General features: G+C 50.7%; 1 protein-coding gene and 1 long non-coding RNA gene across 6 annotated transcripts in view; one reads left to right on the forward strand and one right to left on the reverse strand.

Moving 5' to 3' along the window:
- The window catches only part of TP53BP1 (tumor protein p53 binding protein 1), a 76558-nt gene extending 68742 nt beyond the window's left edge, over positions 1–7816 (reverse strand). For 2 of the 5 annotated variants that reach the window (XM_044979091.1, XR_006572344.1), the window contains exons 1-6: positions 7015–7190; positions 6748–6883; positions 6333–6420; positions 5874–5956; positions 4898–5059; positions 4215–4296 (exon numbers count right to left, since the gene is read on the reverse strand). In XM_044979091.1, the coding sequence (XP_044835026.1) occupies positions 4215–4296; positions 4898–5059; positions 5874–5956; positions 6333–6420; positions 6748–6883; positions 7015–7182 (719 nt within the window). In that variant the 5' untranslated portion in view covers positions 7183–7190. Of the gene's footprint in view, positions 1–4214; positions 4297–4897; positions 5060–5873; positions 5957–6332; positions 6421–6747; positions 6884–7014; positions 7191–7673 lie in introns of those variants that run through there. The other 3 variants (XM_044979088.1, XM_044979089.1, XM_044979090.1) reach the window with 3 other exon arrangements.
- On the forward strand, positions 1426–6845 carry LOC123343756. Its single transcript, XR_006572345.1, has 3 exons — positions 1426–1841; positions 2974–3128; positions 5759–6845. It is a non-coding gene; the product is annotated as an uncharacterized LOC123343756 (long non-coding RNA).
- Positions 7817–20168: the final 12352 nt, after the last annotated feature.

Here is a 20168-nt window from a genome sequence, read left to right on the forward strand (position 1 = left end):
TGGCGGCGGGGGCGCCCCGGGGGGGGTCTTCGGGACACTTCGGTGGCAGGTCCCAGAATGGAAGGGCCCCCCCCCCGCCGAAGACCCTGGGCCCCCGGAATTCTCTGGGCGGCCCTGCCCGGCCGCGCGTCCCCCGCCGCCCGGCGCCGTCCCCGGCCGCGCGTCCCCCGCCGCCCGGCACCACATCGCCCGTCCCCGTCCCTGCGTCCCCTGCCGCCCGGCTCCGGACCCGGCACCGCATCCCTTCCCGGCCGCCCTACTCTGGCCGGCCAGCTACCTGGCTCTGGCCGTCCGGCTCCCGCCACATCCTCCAGCTCTGGGCTCCGGCCGCGTGACTCCTGCCCCGGCCCAGCATCCCGGGGCTCCTAGCTCCAGCCGCGGCCGGACTGTAGTGCCGCCAGCCACATCCAGGCAGCGCAGTAAGGGGGCAGGGAGGGGGTGTTGGAGAGAGGGCAGGGGAGTTCGGGGTGGGGCGTGGATAGGGGTTGGGGGGCTCAGAGGGCAGGGAACAGGGGGATTGAATAGGGGCAAGGGTCCTGGTGGGGCAGTTAGAAAGGATCAGGGGATGGATGGGGCGGTGGGAGGCAGTCAGGGGCAAGGGTTCTAGGGGCTGTCAGGGGACAGAGAGAAGGGGTGGTTGGATGGGGCAGGGGTCCCTGGGGTGGGGGGAGGTGTCAAGGAACGCGGGGGGTTGGATGGGTCAGGAGTTCGGGGGGGGGGGCATGATTCCTAACCCTAAGAACATTTGCTAATGTTGATTGATTGTTGTGTAGGGGAGAGGGTGAGAACTGTTCCCATCAGTCTCCTTGTTATCCATTCCTTTTCCCTTCTTTATTTACAGTATAACTACAAAATAGTTTTCAATATTTCTGAGTATGTAACATATGCCGTCAAAAGCAGGACTACCAAAAGTGTTAAAAGTGTTAAAAATACTGGTACATGTCTTCCTATTCATTACATAAAATACTGTTTTACTGTTCTACTAATGTGTATATTTTCTTTGTTAAAAAAAGTTAAAAATTTAATTTTTTTAAAATAGCACCAAACTTTAAGGGTGCGGCTTATAATCAGGAGCGGCCTATACTCGGAACAATACGGGTATATTTCCTTGAATGCTCCTTCACTATTTCCACCCCACCCCCTTCCCAGCCAGGAAAGGATGGGAGCTCTCCTCAGCCACCATTACTGGGCCATTCCCTTCAGCAACTTACACTGTAGGAGGTTCTCAGGCAGTGTGACAGGGCACCGAGCAGGAGCTGCTGAGCCAGCCCTCTGTCACTCCAGCTCCAATTAAGGGAGATGAATTGGAGCTGGTTAGACCACCTGGCCCTAATTGGGGAAGCAGAGACAGCTGCTGCCTAATTAGGCTGGGGCTGTATAAAAGCCTCAGGGAGGGTAGGAGTGCAGGAAGAAGCAGCAGGGAGGTAGCTCTCCCCTGCTCCCGTCTGCAGATGGTAAAGGGCTACTTGTATGGTGAAAAGGTGGTGGGAGAACAACCTGTAAATAAACTGCACCAGTGGTTACTGAACCCAGGGTCTCCATGTAACTTTATCAGCTCAACAGGGGCAGGAGCCAAGAGGGCCCTGAAGCACCTTGTTAGATGTGGGGGCTTGTCAGGGATATCTTTGCCCGAGCAAGAGTTTGGCAGCCTAGAGATGGAGGAGATCCTGCAGTGGTTGGTAAAGCAGCAAGAAGAGGTGCAAAAGGCTATGCAATCCTTTTAGTAGTCCCACCAGCTGGAGAGGCAAGCCTTGCTCAACTGGCAAGCCAAGCAGTAGAAGAGCCTTCAGGACTTTATACGCGAGCAGGCCAGCATACAACAGCAGCTTCTCCAGAAGATGGTGAGTCCCATGGCTGGGGATAGCATGAGGGTGCCGGGCTTGGGACTTTGTAAGATAGGCCCTGCAGATCACCCTGATACCTTCCTAGGCACTTTTGAGCAGATCGCCATGGGAGCAGGATGGGATAGGGCAACCTGGGCCCTGCAGCTGGTTCCCTACCTGGCTGGTAAAGCCCAAATGGCCTATATGGCCCTGAATGAGGAACAGGACAGGAGCTAGATCGTGGTAAAGCAGCTGTCCTATACTAGGTGGGGCTGTTAGCCAAAAAGTACTGCCAGAGGCTCCAGGCAGTGAGGTGGACAGTGTTTGTGGCCCTGGGCATTTGACCAAAAGTTAATGGATTGAGCCACCTGGCGGCTGAGACCTGACACCCAGACAGTGAATGAGCTCATGGACAAGCTCGTCCTGGAACAGTTTGTATAGGGTCTCCCCAAGAACATAGGGGTATGGGTGAGACAGCACCAACCAATACAGTAGAGGCAGCGGTAAAGCTGCCGGAGGAGTATGGAGGCAGACTTCTCCAGAAACAAGGGACATCCATATAAGGAAGGAGGAACCAAGAGAAAATTCAGGGAATCCCTGACTGGGAAAGGTCCGGAGAAAAAATGGGAGACCAACTGGGGAGCTCCCACTGGGACCCGGCCGCTCGTCTGTTGGCAGTGCAGGTGACCAGAACCTGAAAAGGGGGACTGCCTGGACATGGAGTGTGGCTTTGCAGAATTTTGCAGGTGGGCCAACTCTGGAGGGCAGGGACGGGGTGGAAACTGTCTACCATTCCTGTGATGATGGGGAAGAGACCCCAGTGGAGTCGGGTGGATACGGCCTTGGCCTGCTCTCTTGTAAAGAGGGGGCTGGTGAAGCCGCAATGGATGATTCCTGGTGCCAAAGTGAATTTGGAGTGCATCCACGGGGATAAGAGGCAGTGCCTGGCCCAGGTGCCCCTCGAGGTCCAGGGCAGGTTCCATTGGAAATGGGTCAGGGTAGTGGAGGGCCTGCCATATATTGAAATCAATATATTTGAAAATGTGGAAACATCCAAAAATATTTATATAAATGGTATTCTATTATTGTTTAATCAATTAATTTATTAATCTTTTTAATCACACGATTAGTTTGTTTAATCACTTGACAGCAGTATTACTTATTGAAGAGGAAGCCGCCAGGGCAGGGGACTGGACTCGATGACCTCTCGAGGTCCCTTCCAGTCCTAGAATCTATGAATCATGAAAATTGGACAATGCAAATGGAACCTAAAGAATATGCTTTGCCAGTTAACAGTAAAATTAGGTAAGTTTTATAATTAAGAGTTAATAAACACAGTGGTGCCAGTGGTGGACACTGACTGGAACCCCTGTCCAAGAGGGAAAGGAGGTTAGGGGAGGAAACCCATGGTAGGAGAAAGGGGGAGATCCCCGAGCAAGGGGTCTCTGAAGCTGAAAACCCTAGACAACAGAGCCCAAGCCAGGAAGGACAGGAGAAGGAATAGGTAGAGGAGGTATCAGCCCCAAGGCCCTCAGCGGAGCCGAAGGGCCCCACTGAACTCCTTGTAAGTCAACCCCTGGAAGACAAGACCCAGGTCCTGCTTGGACGGGGTTTGGGGAACCTAAAGTCCTGGATGTCCAGGGGAGAGCTGGGGCCAATGCTGAATCCCTGTCAGAGGCGAAGGGGGGGAAAGGAAGGGGGAAAACCCAGGAGTGTGAATGATGCAAGGATCTGTGGGTGGTGGCAGACCTATGGGGGCATCCACCCCTGACGCAATGTGGTTTCTGCAGGTAGGGGATAGCTGAGCACTGCAAGGAAGACCCGGCGGGTCACCAGAAAGACAAGGGAGGACTCCCTCATAGGGCCCCACCAGGTAGGGAGAGAAAGGGATGCAGATGGTCGAACCTGGCGGTTCGGTGGGGTGGGGTGGGGGGAGATGTGGGACAGGGCACTGAGCAGGAACTGCTGAGCCAGCCCTCTGTCACTCCAGCTCCAATTAAGGGAGGTGAATTAGAGCTGGTTAGACCATCTGGCCCTAATTTGGGAAGCAGAGACAGCTGCTGCCTAATTAGGGTGGGGTTGTATAAAAGCAGGGGGGCAGGAAGAAAGGGAAAAGGCAGGTAGTGGAAGCAGGGAGGTAGCTCTCCCCTCCCTTCTGCCTGCAGACAAAGGGCTACTTAGATGGTGAAAAGGTGGTGGGACCACAGCCTGTAAATAAACTGCACAGGTGGTTACTGAATACAGGGTCTCTTGGTCTTTAGCAGCTCAACAGGGGCAGGAGCCAAGAGGGCCCTGCAGCACCTTGTTACAAGCAGTAATACTTGCTCTTTTCTCAGCCTTCCTCCTCCTGCATGCCCCCACCCAAGGTACCTACAGAGAGGGCAGTTTTACCTTCCAGACTTCTCTTGCTGGCACTGTGCACCAGTGTAACTTTCTCCAGTGGACAGAGCTTCACTCCTAACTATGTGCAGATCTAGCAGGAAACACAGAAAACATTTGTTACTCAATTTAAATAACCTGTGCTGACATGTATCAAGAGTGTCCTTGGCACTTCACATTACACAGATCTCACACAACCCTGTAATGAATTTACAATCTAGAAGGTCCACTGATAGAGAAAGCAAGAAAGGGATTCTGAGGTCTGTAGCAAAAAATAGATTGTGTCAGATTTTCTGGATTGTTAGAAGCTAGCTAAGAAAAGAAGTACTCGTAGAAAGACACATGTTGACAGTGGGGCAACAACACAAGAGTGAAGGAACAAGCCCAAAGGAAACAGGAAGGCAGAATTCCCCTTCTCAAGCTTTGGGCAGCTTTAATATCCTTCCTACTCTTGCACTTCCTATCAGAGGAAACATGCCACCTACAACTCAAAAGGCTGCAGAGAAATTTACCATCTAAGGAAAGTATCAGAGGGGTAGCCGTGTTAGTCTGGTTCTGTAGAAGCAGCAAAGAATCCTGTGGCACCTTATAGACTAACAGAAGTTTTGCAGCATGAGCTTTCGTGGGTGAATACCCACTTCTTCGGATGCAAGCATCTAAGGAAAAGGTCTCTATGAACATGACTATTTACATACCCTCATTAGGGTCATTGCTCATGGGATTAGAGCAGGTAGGGACAGTGCCTGCTCGCTGAAGCTGGTGCCCTCTGCCCTCTTCACTTAATGTTGAGTCTCCCTCAATGTCCTGGCTTTGTGAGAGTTCCAGAGCTCCAAAACCCAACTGTGATGTGCCAGAATCTAGCAGCAAACAGCCATAAAGAAAAAAATAATTTATATACAAATTGCCATTAGAATTGACCCCCACTGTACACTGAAACCAAGTTAGTTAGCTCACAGACACCTTCCTGGACAGAGGACACATGAAAGTGCCTATTATAACTCTGAGCTACTACCCATGGAGACAGAAAAACTCAGCTGCTCTCAGTCTACAAAAGCTGTACAGCCCCTCTTTAATAATTAAAATAAACCACTAATATAATAGGTACAAGGTTGACATTAAAAAGCCATCATTTGCCAACAAGTTACCAAACAATGGTATCAGGTAACGTACTGTATCCCAGGAAATAATTGTGGTAATTCAGCCTCCAAGTGTAGCACTTGCCGGTAAACGCTAACATTTAATGACAACTATCACATCAAGTATCCTTTATTGCTAGCATAACAAACTTTTGGAAAAAAACAACTATATTCTAATGATCTGGCTACTTCCATGCCCTCCTAAGCCCCTTCCTGTCCTGAAGACCTTAGCCAGTGCAAGGATAAGAACTACTCCACTGACATTTGAGAGGATGTATGGGTGGGTAGAAAACTGGTGGTTTTCAGACACAGGGCACACACTCAGTATTGATTTCTAAAGCCCCAAAGTACTTGGGGATGAGCTCTCTAAGTGAATTGTTGATTTCGTAACAGCTGCTTCATATTATCTTAATCTGATAGGAAACAGTGAACCTGCTGAAGGGGAAAATTATATAAATGCGCACACATGCTAATGGAGCTCCAAGCAGATTTTAATGCTCTGAGGAAGTCACTGAAGAGTCTAGAGCAAAATTACCTTCAGCACCCAGCAAGGGGGTAGTAAAGTGTGAGGCATCTTCACCTGCCTCCTCAGCAGCAGCTGCTACCATTCCAGGAACCCTACAGTGGAGAGAAGAGATGATGTTTTTTGGTTTTTTTTCCAGGCTGTTTTCTTAAGTTTATTTTTGTTCACCCATGGGTCTCTCAGCAACTAAAAAAAAGAAATCGCTGTCCCCTGAATTCAGCGCTGTTCCTCAGTACATCTGAACCATCCCAGAGGAGCTCACAGATTTCCAGGAAATGTGCTAAATTTCACAAATAGGATTTTCTTCTGCATTCTGAATTGATTCACTATTGTACTGTTACACATCAGTTAACCCCAGCAGCACTGGCATTCCAGCCTATGCCACCACATAAGGGGGAACGTCACTAAAATAATCCCTCTAAGACAAACAGAAATAGAGATGGAAGTGGGGGCAAGGAATATTCTATCCACCTGTTGTTCTTGGTAGGCTGAGGCAATCGATCAATAACTTGGCTGAGTGAACCAGTCGTGTCCAGATGGGTAGAACTGTCCATGGGCTCTGAAAACATAATAGGCCATTAGAATGGAAGAGAGGCAAACTTCTGACTATAGGGACCAACACTGAGGAGTGAGGAAGTCAGCAGCGCTCTGACAACAACAGCTCACTGTCATACTTGCTTAGCCCACTCACCCCTTCCATGGTCACATGCCTTGATACTGAGCTCTTCACAATGATTCCCAAAGCCCTGGTACCATCCTCTCCAAAGCCAGCAACCCCCAAATGTCTCATCAACACAAGTATTGCTCTAAAACTCATTATCCTGCAACCAGAGAATGTTAACTTCTCGGAGATAAATAAAAGGTAAAGTTACTTGTGCTCCCTCACCTGCGAGCGGCTTTTCCTCAAGGCCTCTGTCTTCTCCTCCTCCACCAGCAGCCAGTTTGCTACCCTGAGGGCTGGTCATTATCTCCTGTAAAACACATGCACCCGATTTCTGCATCTCCAGTTCTTCATTAGGTACCTGGAGAGAATTCAGCCTAAATTGCACTCACTTCTCCCAGACAGCCCAAGCAAACTACATATCAACACACATATACATAGAAACTTGTATTTCACTTCCTTCCTATCTCCCTCAAAGGAACTTTCACTCACCAGTACTGGGCTCTCGCAGTTGGGAAGAGGTAGGGCTAGCAGGCTGAGGCAGCCATGAGCAGTGTCCTCCTCTATCACTGCACTCTCTGGCTGGGAGTCCTCAACTATCAAGCAGGGAGTGTCCTGCTGAGAGAAGCCTAAATCCAGCTGGCTCTGGCTGGGGTCCATCCACGGCCCTAAAGAGAGAAGACAAAGGGGTCAGTGCAGCTGGAACTTGCTGCAGGTCCTGTGCAAGTTATTCTGACTCCCTCTGGTGCCTAGGCGCACGCAGGAGATGGCCACTGGCATAGGAAGGTGCCCAATCCCCCACCTCCCATCCTGCATCACACTCCCTGCACGCATGGCACATCCCCCCCGTCCCAGCTGACGCCTCCCGCGAGCCTGTGCGCCATCCTGCCCTCGGGAACTGCGAGGTGAGCGGGACTAAGCCGCGGGTTTGGGCCGCACCCGGCGGCCCCTCGCCCCGGCTCGCCCCACACCCGGGAGGGAGGGTGACCAGACAGCAAGTGGGACGGGTCCGCAGGGGGAACAGGGTCCTCTGTCAAACAAAGCCCTAGGAGCGGGGTGGCCCCCGCGCTATGGGGACGGCTGGTCACCCTGCCCCCCGGGCCCCGCCCCACAGCCCCCCAAGTAGGGCCGCGTTTGGCCCCCCCGCTTGCCTGCTTCCCGCGGCTGCTCATGCCTCAGCCTCGCTGATGGGGGGAGCCGCCGCCGCCGCCGCCGCAGCACGTCCCGCCCCACGCACGGCTGCGTGGTTACCACAGCAACGCAGCGCTTCCTCCCCGCCCCCTCCGGCTCCACAGGCAGAGACCGGACCAGGCCCCAGCCGGCAGGAGCTACGGGCGGGCGGGACGGGCACAGGCCCGGGGCGGCTGCGGAGGAAGAGAGGCGAGGCCGCCCGCGGTGCGTGCTCCCAGGGAGCGGCTTGGCCCTGCCTCCCGCAAGCCCCGGGCCAGGTGTCGTACAGGAGACTGCTCCCTGTAGCAACGGGCTACTTAGAGTGTACTGAGCATGCGCCCATGAACTGAGCATGCTCAGTAACATCTGCTGAAGCCACTGCCCTTCACCCTGCCCTTGTTAGCGGTAAGAGTCTGCGGGCCGCTTTTCACAGGGGCTAAAAGGGGGCAGATCGGAGGGTGGGGGGGTGGCCAGGGCCTGAGCAGGGCCGGACACTGACTGAGGAGGGTGAGGCAGCGAGGAGTTAAGCCCAGGGGTGAGGCGCCGCCCGAGGGTAAAACCCCAGCACGAGGAGGGGCACGGGGGTAACAGTGACCCCGCTGGACTGAGACACCGGTGTTGGGCAAAAAATAGGCCAGGGGAGCAGAGGGTTTTTTTTTTTGCATGGTCACACAACCTGGGCGTGCTCAGTAACATCTGCTGAAGCCCCTGTCCTTCACTCTGCCCTTGTTAGTGGTAAGAGTCTGCGGGCTGCTTTTTACAGAGATTAAAAGGGGACAGATCAGAGGAGGGGCGTGGCCAGGAACTGAGCAGGGGATGAAAATTGACTGGTGGGGGAGGGTCGAGCAGCTGGAAGCAGTGTTAGGAGAGGGGCTGAAGGCAGGGCCAGTGCAACCAGTAGGCAAACTAGGTGGTCGCCTAGGGCGGTAAGTGGTTGGGGGCGCCCAGGGCCGTCCTTAGGTATAGGCAGCTGGATAGGACACCTGAAAATTTGGGGTGCCACTGAGTCTTAGTGGCCATCCTTCTGCTTTCCTATCCCTGTTCTGACCCCAGATCTAGTAGTTAAAAGAGAAAAAGCCTCCAGCCTGCCAGACCTATTAGCACAACACTGAAACTGTTAAAGAGCCATTCAAGGGGTAATGAAGCCATTTAACAGGCATTTGCCAACCCCCAGGGGGCATCTACTGTCAGTTTCTGAATGTACTAACAAAAACAGTTGTGCATGTTACTCAGAACATGTTACTCTACAGGACCTGAGTTTAAAATTTGATTTAAAAATATGTCATTAGTGAGTTGGTGAAGATTATAAAATCACCTCTCTAAAAAATCCTTGCATAGATTTTTAGATGCACAAGCATCTTTAGCCTTAAATGCTTGGATCTTCAGACATATGGGTTTTTAAATAAATTCTTCAAAAGACCTTATCTAAAATACACATTTTAATTACTATAGTAAAAAAAAACTTACTTCCAAAGTCTTCCTGTCCTTTCTGTCCATCCATTTCTCCTTTCACTGTCTCCCCTCCCCCCCATTGAAGAGAGCCCTTAAAGGGACAACAGCCCTTTGCTTCCAGATAGCTGGACAAAGAGTTTCCCTTTCTTTACTTCTGACTATCTGATGAACTAGTTTTAAGAGAACCCTCCAGCAAAATCAGTACCTTAGTAAGATATAAAATCATTTGTTATGCCTAAAATCTTTGGAAACATATTTTGTTAAAGTTGGTGGAATTTCACAAACGTGTATTGTTATGGAGATCCCACACAGTAAATTAGTGTTCCCTTTTTCTAAAAGCAATGAACATTGTTATGAACACACTAAACCACTGTGACTGATTAATTTAAAATAATGTCTGTTTCAGTGAGTTAAATATGTAATAATCTGGACTGATTACTTTATGAAGGCTTAAGAGTACATTTAAAATATAAAATAAGCTTAGAAATACTGATTAAGAAAATGTAAAACAGAGAAGAGCTGCATCATGTATTCCATAATATTTAATATTGTATTCAGCAAGACAGCTTACTCACCCTTACGACAAAGTTTTTGAAAATAAATGTCTGACAAACTTCAGGGCATATCAAAAAACCTGTGACTGGCATTTTTTTTTTATTCTCAAGTTTAGTGCTTTTAATTAGGTACCTTCTGCACGTCCATTCTGCATGAGGGAGAGGGTACAGGGGTCTCTGCAGGGAACTGTTACTCTCCGCCACCGTGAGGCGGGCCAGGCATCTTGTTATTCTTTCTGCCTTGTCCCTCCGCCCCTCCCAGCCAGGCTGCCAGCTCAGGCTGCCATGGGGCATAGGGGCACCAGTTTAATAATACTGCATAGGGCCCCATAAATCCTAAGGACGGCCCTGGGAGCGCCAAAAAGTGGTGCCCTGGCTCAGCAGGGACGAGCTGCCTTCCAGAGGCACCAGAGAGCCAGAGCGTTGGCTTGCGGGGGCGGCGAGCCCCAGCCATGGAGGAGCCGACGCAGCACGGGGGGCAGCAGCCCTGCAAAGGCAGCGGCGCCACTAGCGGCCCCCCGGGGGCTCCTGCAGGCTGCAGCACATGCATGCGCGCACCGCTCCCCATGCACCCCCCAGCTCCCCACTCACCGCACTCGAGCTCTGCGGCTCCCGGGCATGTGAGCCTCCAGGGCCCTGAGCCTGCTCCGGGAGGGGCAGTGGTGGCGGCAGCTCACGATCCCAGGAGCCGCAGAGCCCGAGCACGGTGAGGGGGAAGCCGGGGGGCACATGGGGGCCTGTGCCTGCATGCATCTGCTGCAGGAGTCCCCAGGAGGGGGGGGTCGCCGGGCTGCAGCCTGGGCAGGAGGGGCGGGGGCACGGCTGCTCCCCACTAGCGGTGCCGCCGCTGCCTTTGCAGGGCTGCTGCCCCCCTGCGCCGTGCTGGCTCCTCCATGGCTGGGGCTCACTGCCCCTCTCCGGTGCCTCCAGAAGGCGGCTCCTCACTGCCGAGCTGCTGCAGCAGCCCAAGCCCCAAAGACAGTGAGTGGACTCAGGGCGGGGGCCGCCGGAGTGGGGTGGGGAGGGGAGGGCTTGTGGCGGGGCTGTGCACCCTCCAGGCGAGTTCAGAGGGTGGGTGGGGGGAACCTGGTCTGGGGAGCAGCCCCTGGGCACGGCTGGCCCCTGGGGTCTATAAAAGCTTGTTGGGATTTTCCCCTCAATGAACCGATTGGGGGGGGGGATCCCAAGGTGGAAGTTTCGCCTACGGCGCAAAATATCCTTGCACTGGCCCTAGCTGAAGGCAAAATCAGGAATGAGGGGAGAAGGATACGGAGTTAAGCCCAGGGGTGAGGCGCTGACAGAGGGCAAAACCCCGGTGTGACAACACAAAAAGCTTCCTCTCAGAATTCCCTACTGTGGGTCCACTGAGCATGCGCACTCGAACTGAGCAGGCGCAGTAACATCCGCTGTTGCAGCTGCCCTCACTCTGCCCTTACTTTGAGTCAGACTTTGCTGCCTGCTCTTTGGAGGGGTTAAAAAGAGGCAAAGGGGGGAAATTGCAGGGGGGGGCGTGTTGGGGTCTAAGCAGGGAGCAGAAATGGCCAGGGCGATCAAACTACTGTAGGTAGCAGCAGAAGAAGGGCTGGAAGGGAAAAATCGGGGTGGGGAGCCGGGGTTAAATCCAGGCGGAGATGCTGCCAGACCCTGTGCGGGGACAAAACCCCCATCCAGGGAGGGGCACGGGGGTAACAGTTACTCCAGTGGACTGAGACACCAGTGTTTGGCAAAAAATAGGGTGGGGGGAGCAGAGGGGCTTTTTTATTTCCCTTCCCACCAACAGCACCTCTCAGCATGGGCTTCCCAGGGCTGGGTTCTTAAAGGCACACGCATTCCAATGCCTAGTCACTGCAGCTCCTTTTTGATGTAACCTATTGAGGTGCTGCATCAGGAGACTTAATTCAGTGAATCCAGGCCTTTCCTACACCCCCCCCCGCCCCAATGGGCTGTACATCCCCCGCTTCCCCACCCAATTTCCCCAGCACCCCCCCAGTGGTCAACTAGTTACAACGGTGTTGCCAATTTTGTCATTGGTTGGAAATTTTAATTGAAATTGAAACATTAATACACACTTTAAAATTAAAAGCATATACAGTATATGATAAAATACTTGTACCTGTAAAAGTATAATAGGTTTGAAAAGTATGAACAAAGATTAGCTTCCTCACACAGCTGTTGTTTTTTCTGACAATGTTGGCACATTAGTTTTGGCAATGTTGGCCAACCTTATAATTTAAAATTATGATTTGTAAGGAAGGTCTGAATGAGCTCTCCCCTGACAGCTAGTGATGAGCCAGGGGTGGGGAGAAGGCTTCAGGACCAGATTGTATTTACATGAACTCACCGATTCTGCCTAGGTATTCATCAGATTGTCCAGGTGTTGCCCAAGTGATCAATTTTGGCTGGTGTTGGGAGTTTCTGTACTAAACATTTTTATTATAATTAATTTTTACATAAGAATGGCCATATTGGGTCAGACGAATGGTCCCTCTAGCCTGTACTCTATTCTGACAGTGGCTAATGCCAGGTGCTTCAAAGGGAATTAACAGAACAGGGCAATTATTGAGTGATCCACCCCTGTTGTCCACTCCCAGATTCGGGCAAACAGAGGCTCTCAAAGCATGGTGTTGCATCCCTGCCCATCCTGGCTAATAGCCATTGATGGACATATCCTCCACGAACTTATCTACTTCTTTTTTGAATCCTGTTCTAGTTTTGGCCTTCACAACAGCCCCTGGCAAAAAGTTCCACAGGTTAATAATAAAAGGTAATAATTGGAGATATACCAATCTCCTAGAACTGGAAGGGACCTTGAAAGGTCATTGAGTCCAGCCCCCTGCCTTCACTAGCAGGACCAATTTTTGCCCCAGATCCCTAAGTGGGCCCCCTCAAGAATTGAACTCATAACCCTGGGTTTAGCAGGCCAATGCTCAAACAACTGAGCTATCCCTACCCCCCTTGGCTGTATCTTGTGTGAAGAAGTACTTCCTTTTGTTTGTTTTAAACCTGCTGCCTATTAATGTCATTGGGTGACCCCTAGTTCTTGCATTATGTGAGGGAGCTTTTAACTTTCTCCACACCAGTCAAGATTTTATAGATCTCTGTCATCTACTACACCTTAGTAGTCTCTTGCCCAAGCTGGAAAGTCCCCCCGTCTTTTTAATTTTGCCTCATATGGAAGCTGTTACATACGCCTAATCATTTTAATTGCCTTCTCTGTCCTTTTTCCAACTCCAATATATCTTTTGAGATGGGGCGACCAGTACTGCATGCAGTATTCAAGATGTGAGCATACCATGGATTTATATAGTAAAAGTGGAGGACCTTGGTTTGCCAGACTGATCAGCAAAGCCAATGCTGAAAAACAATGCTGACAAACTATATGGCTGCAAAACACCAATCCTCTGGACTGCATCAACATGCAGAAAGCCTTATAAGCCAATCATTGTCAAAGCCAATTTTAGAATACTTAATGAGGTTGTTAAGAATGCTGGAGACACAATACAGCTTATGCGAACAAACATGGCTGTCACATCATACTTTCTCTTTAAGCAAGAGATACCACACTGTACAAACTGGAGGCCAATGTTAAGTGCATTGCCATTTGTTAATCCGGAAGTTGGACACTGGTTCTGACCAAGACCAGCAAATGCTCACTATCTTTCTGCAAGAAACTCAACTGACTGGTTAGAAGCATGCAGTGCAACAGTGCAAGACTCAGCAGTTGAAAAAGTGAAGAACTCTCTCACCACATTCAGAAAATGTGCAAACATGGCCGATGAATGCACCGATGCAAATGTGTGTCAAGTATTAAGTCACTGCCTATGTTATCTTGATATCAGTGGTAGGTCAGTAGATTAATTTCTAGATGTTCAGGTTACAGAAGACACATTGGCTGCATGTCTGAAACCCACATCTTAGAAGAGTTATATGCAGTGATGAGCTGCCAAATTTTTAACAACCGGTTCCCTCCTCCCTCCAAAATTTTAACAACGGGTTCCCTCCTTCCCCCCCCCTCCGGGGGGGGGGGTCGTGTCCCATCCAACCCCTCATGTTCCTTGACACACACACTCCGAGACCCCTGACCCATCCCCCCCTTCCCTGTCCCCTGACTGCCCCTTGCCGCCCCACCCAACCCCTCCTCTCATTCTCAATGGCCCCCCAGAACCCCTACCCCATACAACTACCCCTTCTCTCTGTCCCTGAGTGCCCCCACCACCTCATCCAACCCTGCTCTTTCCTGACTGCTCCCCAGGACCCTTGCCCCCATTCAATCCCCCTGTTCCCTGCCCTCTGACTGCCCTGACCCCTATCCACCCCCCCACAACCCACCCCCTCCCTGCCCCCTTACCACACTGCCTGGACGTGGCTGGGCCGGGACAGGAGTCGCGCGGCCGGAGCCGGAGGATGCGGCGGGAGCCCAGCGGCCGGAGCCAGGTGGCTGGCTGGGTGGAGCCAGGGAGGGCTGCGGCCAGAGCTGGAGCCGGGCAGCCGGGGCCGCCGCCACGCCCAGACCCGCGCTGCCGGAGCCCGGCCCCCTGGCAAAACAGCAGGGGCGGCTGGAGCCACGGGGCCAGGCCGGGCTGGAGGTGGGGGGCCGTGTCCAGAGCTGAGCATCCCTGTAGGTGGGGGCACGGCAGGGCCGGGGGGGGGTTGCGGCCGGAGCCGGGCGGCCGGGGAGGGGGTCGGGGGGGGTCGGGGACGCGGGGCCGTGCCGCAGCCGGTGAGGGTCGGGCGGGGACCCGGGGCCGGGGGGGGCGGGGGGCGTGGCCAGGGAGGGGCGGGCGGGGACCCGGGGAGGGTGCGGCCGGAGCCGGGGGGCCGGGGAGGGGTTCGGGGGGGGTCGGGGACGCGGGGCCGTGCCGCAGCCGGTGAGGGTCGGGCGGGGACCCGGGGCCGGGCAGGGTCGCGGCTGGGGAGGCGGGGACGGGCCGCGGCCAGGGACCGGCCGGGGCACACGCCCCCCCCTCCTAGTTTCCTACCTCAGCGTCGTCTTCCTGGGCCGGGGAAGCCTGCTTGCTTCTCAGCCCTCCCAGGCTTCCCGCGCGAACAGCTGATTCGCGGGAAGCCGTGGGGGAGGAGAAGCAAGGAGGAGCTTCATGGCAGGAGGTGGAGGCAGAATTCGCAAGGGTTCGCGCGAACCATTTGCTAAAATTAGACGCCGGACAGAGAACTTTAGCATCCGGTTCTCTGTCCGGCGTCTAATTTTAGCAAACGGTTCGCGCGAACCGTTGCGAACCGTCTGCAGCTCACCCCTGGTTATATGCTTGTCAATTGAACCCCAAACAGATGGCTGCTTGTGCATTTGATGGAGCAGAAAACTTCTGTGGAAGACATAGTGGAGTACAAGTTTTGCTCAGAGAAAAGTGTAATTCTAATCTTGCCAATACACACTGTAGAGGCCATCTACTCCAACTAACACTAGTACAAGCTGCAGAATCTTCAAAAGGCATTTAAAAAGCTATAAATTTAATGTCTTAATTATACTCTTTTTCAGCGAGAGTCCAAAAGGACTGAACGTCTTGGAAAACATAGAAGATACATTGAGGCAGAAGTTCAAATTAATCCAACCTGGGAAAATCCACTGGGTTTCTCATGAGCAATTCTTGGTTATTGTCTTAAAATTACTGCAACCATTATTATTGGCTTTGGAAAGTATCTACCAAGTTGGGATGGATCTAAGTAGTGAGGCTAATGGATTACTTTTGCTACTAAGTTCAGAGAACACAATCACCATTCTCTCTTGTAAGTCTACTGTTGAAACCACTTGGGTCATTATACAATGCCATCCAGTCATCTGCTACAACAGTAGTAGATCTCTATCCAGCAATGGAAGCTACATATAGATCAATCAGAGAGATATCCATTGAAAACGTACTGGAAGAAGCAAAGACTTCAGTTCAGAAGTTGACTAATTAGGGCACTTATATTAACTCCTTAAATGAAGAAGACAAGAAGTGTTTGTTAAGACAGCTGAAAAAGTAAAGTACACTGACTTGATTCTTACATCTCTACAACAACTTTGGATTCCAAACCTCTATGTAGCTTTTACAGATGCCTGTCTTATAAAACACCAACAATTGAATGGAGTGAGGCATTACCAGCAATGGGGCTGCCATGTGATCAGGACAGAACAGAAAATTTGAACACAGAGTGGAATATCATACAATGAATGAATGTAGATTTGATTTGAACTTCTTCTTTATCATCACTAATGGCTCGACCCAATTTTTGTGCTGTGTTTCCTGTGATGAAAGAAGTAGGAATTCATCTCTTTCTACTTCCAGTGACAACAGCTACAGTTGACCATTCTTTTTCCTCATTGAATAGAATTTTGTGTTCTGAGAGAAGTTGCCTTCTGCCTGATCATGAGCATATCATGAAGGACTGGAAGCATCTGACACGTGAGAAGCCACCAAAAATGAATGCACTGCATTTGAGAAGTTAATTTGCATGGCAAAATTACAACAAGAAACCAAGAAGGATGTAGATATAGTGCTTCATAGTAGGCTTGTATAGCCGACTTTAATTTGTGTGATGATTTAAAAACCATGAGTTAAATCTAATAAAATGGTTGTGAAACATTTTCCCATGTTTACTATGGTGCCGTACATCCCACCTTTGCCCTAACAGTCTCACCCCTCATTGGTCCTCCCCCTGCCCCCTATATTTTTAACACCCCCCCCCCAATCTAAATTTCTATGGAAAATACGGCAGTGAGATATTTTTTCTGTGCGATACTTGTTTATATTACATTCTGTCAGCTGCAGATTCAGCATCAGTTATCCTCCAAATGTAAATAGCAGGGTAGGTTGGTTTATTTTGCTAGGCTGCTTCGCTGGCTCATTTGTTCATGGGAGAAGCCTGAACCTCTAAAGAGCTATTCACCTCAGTAAACACCCCACATCCATTTTCCAGTAGAACTCTTTGCCTCCCCACTAAGGTTTGTCTGAGTTTGAGATCCTCACTAGCCACAGTTATAATCATCCTGTGCCATGTTTTATAGAGATCATGAGCACTTTACCAACAGCAGGCTCAGTATGGCTCTAAAGCAAGGGTGGGCAAACTACGGCCTGTGGGCTGGATTTGGCCCGGGGGATTGCCAACCCCGTGGTGCCGCGGGCCCCACACCACTCCCAGAAGTGGCCGGCACCATGTCCCTGTGGCCCCTGGCGGGGAGGGGGGTGGGAAGAGGGGAACAGAGGACTCCATGGCTGCCCTCGCCTGCACTGGGGAGTGAGGGTTGCCCTCGTCAGTACAGAATAGGTGTAGCAGCATACACTCCACACAGTGCATGGCTCCTCTGGGTGCCTTCTGCCCCTATCTGTTTGCCATCAGGGTATTTAGGCAGCAGCAACATTATGGCTTCCACATGCATGGGAGTGTTTGGGGGAGGAAAGGACTTTTTGGCCTTCTTCTCACTTCCGCCACCACTAATGCCTCTGTGTGATGGCAGCCATATTTTGACCCTGTAATAAATAGATAGGAACTGCTTCTGCCAGGAAAAATTTCAAGAAAGCATAGATGGCCCTCAGTAAGGGAAATAGGAAATCCAAAATACTTCCCTCTCCTTTCTACCCAGCCCCCAGAGGATAACATACACCTGCATGGAGACAAACCCATCTGGCTTATCTTTACCCTACAGACTTCAAAATCTCTTTCTGAACAAGCCCTTTCATCTCCAATGAGATATTACCCCAGGAGCTTGCTGGAATATACACTCCCTTTGATCAGAAACCTTCTCAGTCAAGGCAACAGGACAAGTGCATTGCGGCCTGTGCCTGCCTGCTGAGCTGATGAACTGTAATGGGTCAGAGATTGCACCAGTGTAGAAGTATATTGAAGGTGAACCCTAAGGAAATTAAGAGTTTAAATTATCCTGCACATGTCCTGTGTCCCACTAACATGAATCCAGGCAGGGTCGTTTGGAAGCTGAACACCTTATGCTTCCATCCCACACCACTGTCAAGTTTTAGAAATTAGGACAAGTCAGCACATAAGAACAACAATATGTATCAGTAACTGCTAATGGTAACAATTCACTGCCTCTCCCTGCAACAGGTAACACATTCCTACTGTAACCCTTCTGCCCCTCTGAGTTGGCAGCAACAAGGGACGGGTTCAGTATCCAGGGGTTCTGTTTCAATAACGCAATGCAAAACCGGCTTGAGCCCCCACCCAGTGACCTGGGACAATTACATACCATCCCCCTGGGCGCCTCTAGGAGGCAATACTTCCCCTCTCGCAAGCACAGAGTCTGAGTGTAGCAAAATCCTTTTAATAAAGGAGTGAAACAATGTGGCATCATATTGGGGAACCACCACAAACAGGATTCATAATGTAAACCATAAGCAAAAGACCCACCAAATAAGTTTTGGCAATGTCATTTTCCCCTTAGGGTCTTAAGTCCGATCACCACAAAGTCCAACAACTCAAAAGTCTCTGTCCCTGATCAGTGCCGCCACAGAGTTCAAGAGTTTATCTGCAGAGTTTCACCACCACCCCCAGCCTGGGTGGAAACGGCGGGGGGGGGGAGGCACACAGAGTGTTAATGGGCACCTTACATGGGCCAGGGCCAACTGCTCCGCTTCTCCATGGAGTTCTGCTGCAGCCTTCACCACAACCAGCTCCACTCCACCAGCTGTGCCACTCCTCTTGCCGACTCGTGAGCCACTCCAACCGTTCCACAAACCGCTCCGCTCTGCTCGCTGTTCCGTGGGCCACTCCAACCGTGCTGCAAACTGCTCTGCTCTGCCAGCCGCTTAGCGATAGAGCTTCAGGCTCCCCAACTAGTTAACACAGCCCTCAGTGATCTCAGCTCTTAGTGATTTCAGCTTGTAGTAGGGAAGCCCCAGTGCACCCAAAGTGAATTCAGCTCAGCAGTCTCTAGATGAACACCTAATGGAATCAAAATTAGCTCTGCTCTTTAACAGTTAAGAGAGAAGGAAGTGCAATTGGTGTTCCAGACCTTCAAAAGGGGCCCATACCATCAGGTACACACACCAATCCCCAACCTCTCTCAGTTCACTGGGTTTTGGCACCCATGTCCCTTGTCTAGCAAGTGCTACTTAATTGATGGTGAGACTCTCTGTCATAAAGCAGTCTCATAGTTCCTCATTCACATAATCAGGATGACAACACTCCTGCCCCAATAACAAAGAAATTGGGGATCCCAGAGCTGTCAAAGTGACCATCCCAGGCTGCCATGGTCTATACTAAGCAGGGTGGGTGTGCAAATGCAAACACCTGAAATTCCTTTCCACACTCCCCATACTTCACCACCAGATGTCAGGGTAGAGCTCATCCTGACTCTGCTTACACTACTGATAGTGAAAAGAACAGGAGTACTTGTGGCACCTTAAAGACTAACAAATTTATTGAATTAACAATACTGATAGTGGTTTCACACACCCTTCAGTAATGGTGGGCAGCCTGCGGTCTGTGGGCTGGACACAGCATACAAAATAGGAAATTACTAGGAAGGAGTACTGCAGAAAGGGATCTGGGGGTTGCAGTGGATCACAAGCTAAATACAGTAACTCTTCGCTTAACATTGTAGTTATGTTCCTGAAAAATGTGACTTTAAGCTAAATGATGTTAAGCAAATCCAATTTCCCCATAAGAATTAATGTAAATATGGGGTGTTAGGTTCCAGATTTTTTTTTTCACTAGACAAAAGACTCTCTCTCTCTATACACACACACACATATACACAGTATACATTTTAAACAAACAATTTAATACTGTAACCAGCAATGATGATTTTGAAGCTTGGTTGAGGTGGTGCAGTCAGAGGGAGGAATTGGGTAGGATATTTCCCAGGGAATGCCTTGCTGATAAGTAATGAACTAGGACAGCTGAGCCCTCAAGGGTTAACACGTTGTTAATGGAGCCTCACACTCTACAAGGCAGCATAAATGGAGGGAGGGGAGACAGCATGGCAAATAGAGACTCACACCCTCTGCGTGAGAGAGAGAGAGAGATGCGCATTGCCCCTTTAAGTATACCAGGGATCAGCAATCTTTGGCACGCAGCTCACCAGGGTAAGCACCTTGGCGGGCCAGGCCAGTTTGTTTACCTGCCACGTCCGCAGGTTCAGCTGATCGTGGCTCCCACTGGCCGTGGTTCACCAACCCAGGCCAATAGGGGCTGCGGGAAATGGTGCAGGCCAAGGGATGTGCTGGCTGCCACTTCCTGAGGACCAGTACATGAGTATGTAATTAAAGATATAATAATTTATATGTGAAGGGGGCAGAGTTAAGAGTTCACCTTAAACACTCATATTTAGTGAATCTGAAAGTTAACTGAACCTTAAAGTTGGATTAACAAGCTTTTTTATTTAATCTAATATTTCATTTTTCTAAAAAGCTAACTTTCTAGTTTTTTCTGTTATAAAGAAAATGGTTTTATTTCTTCACTATAGAAGTTAATGAGCTGCTGCCCTAAGATTCAGCTTAAAGCCTGTCTCCAGCC

This window comes from Mauremys mutica, chromosome 11 (assembly GCF_020497125.1).
Source record: "Mauremys mutica isolate MM-2020 ecotype Southern chromosome 11, ASM2049712v1, whole genome shotgun sequence".
NCBI lineage: Eukaryota > Metazoa > Chordata > Testudines > Geoemydidae > Mauremys > Mauremys mutica.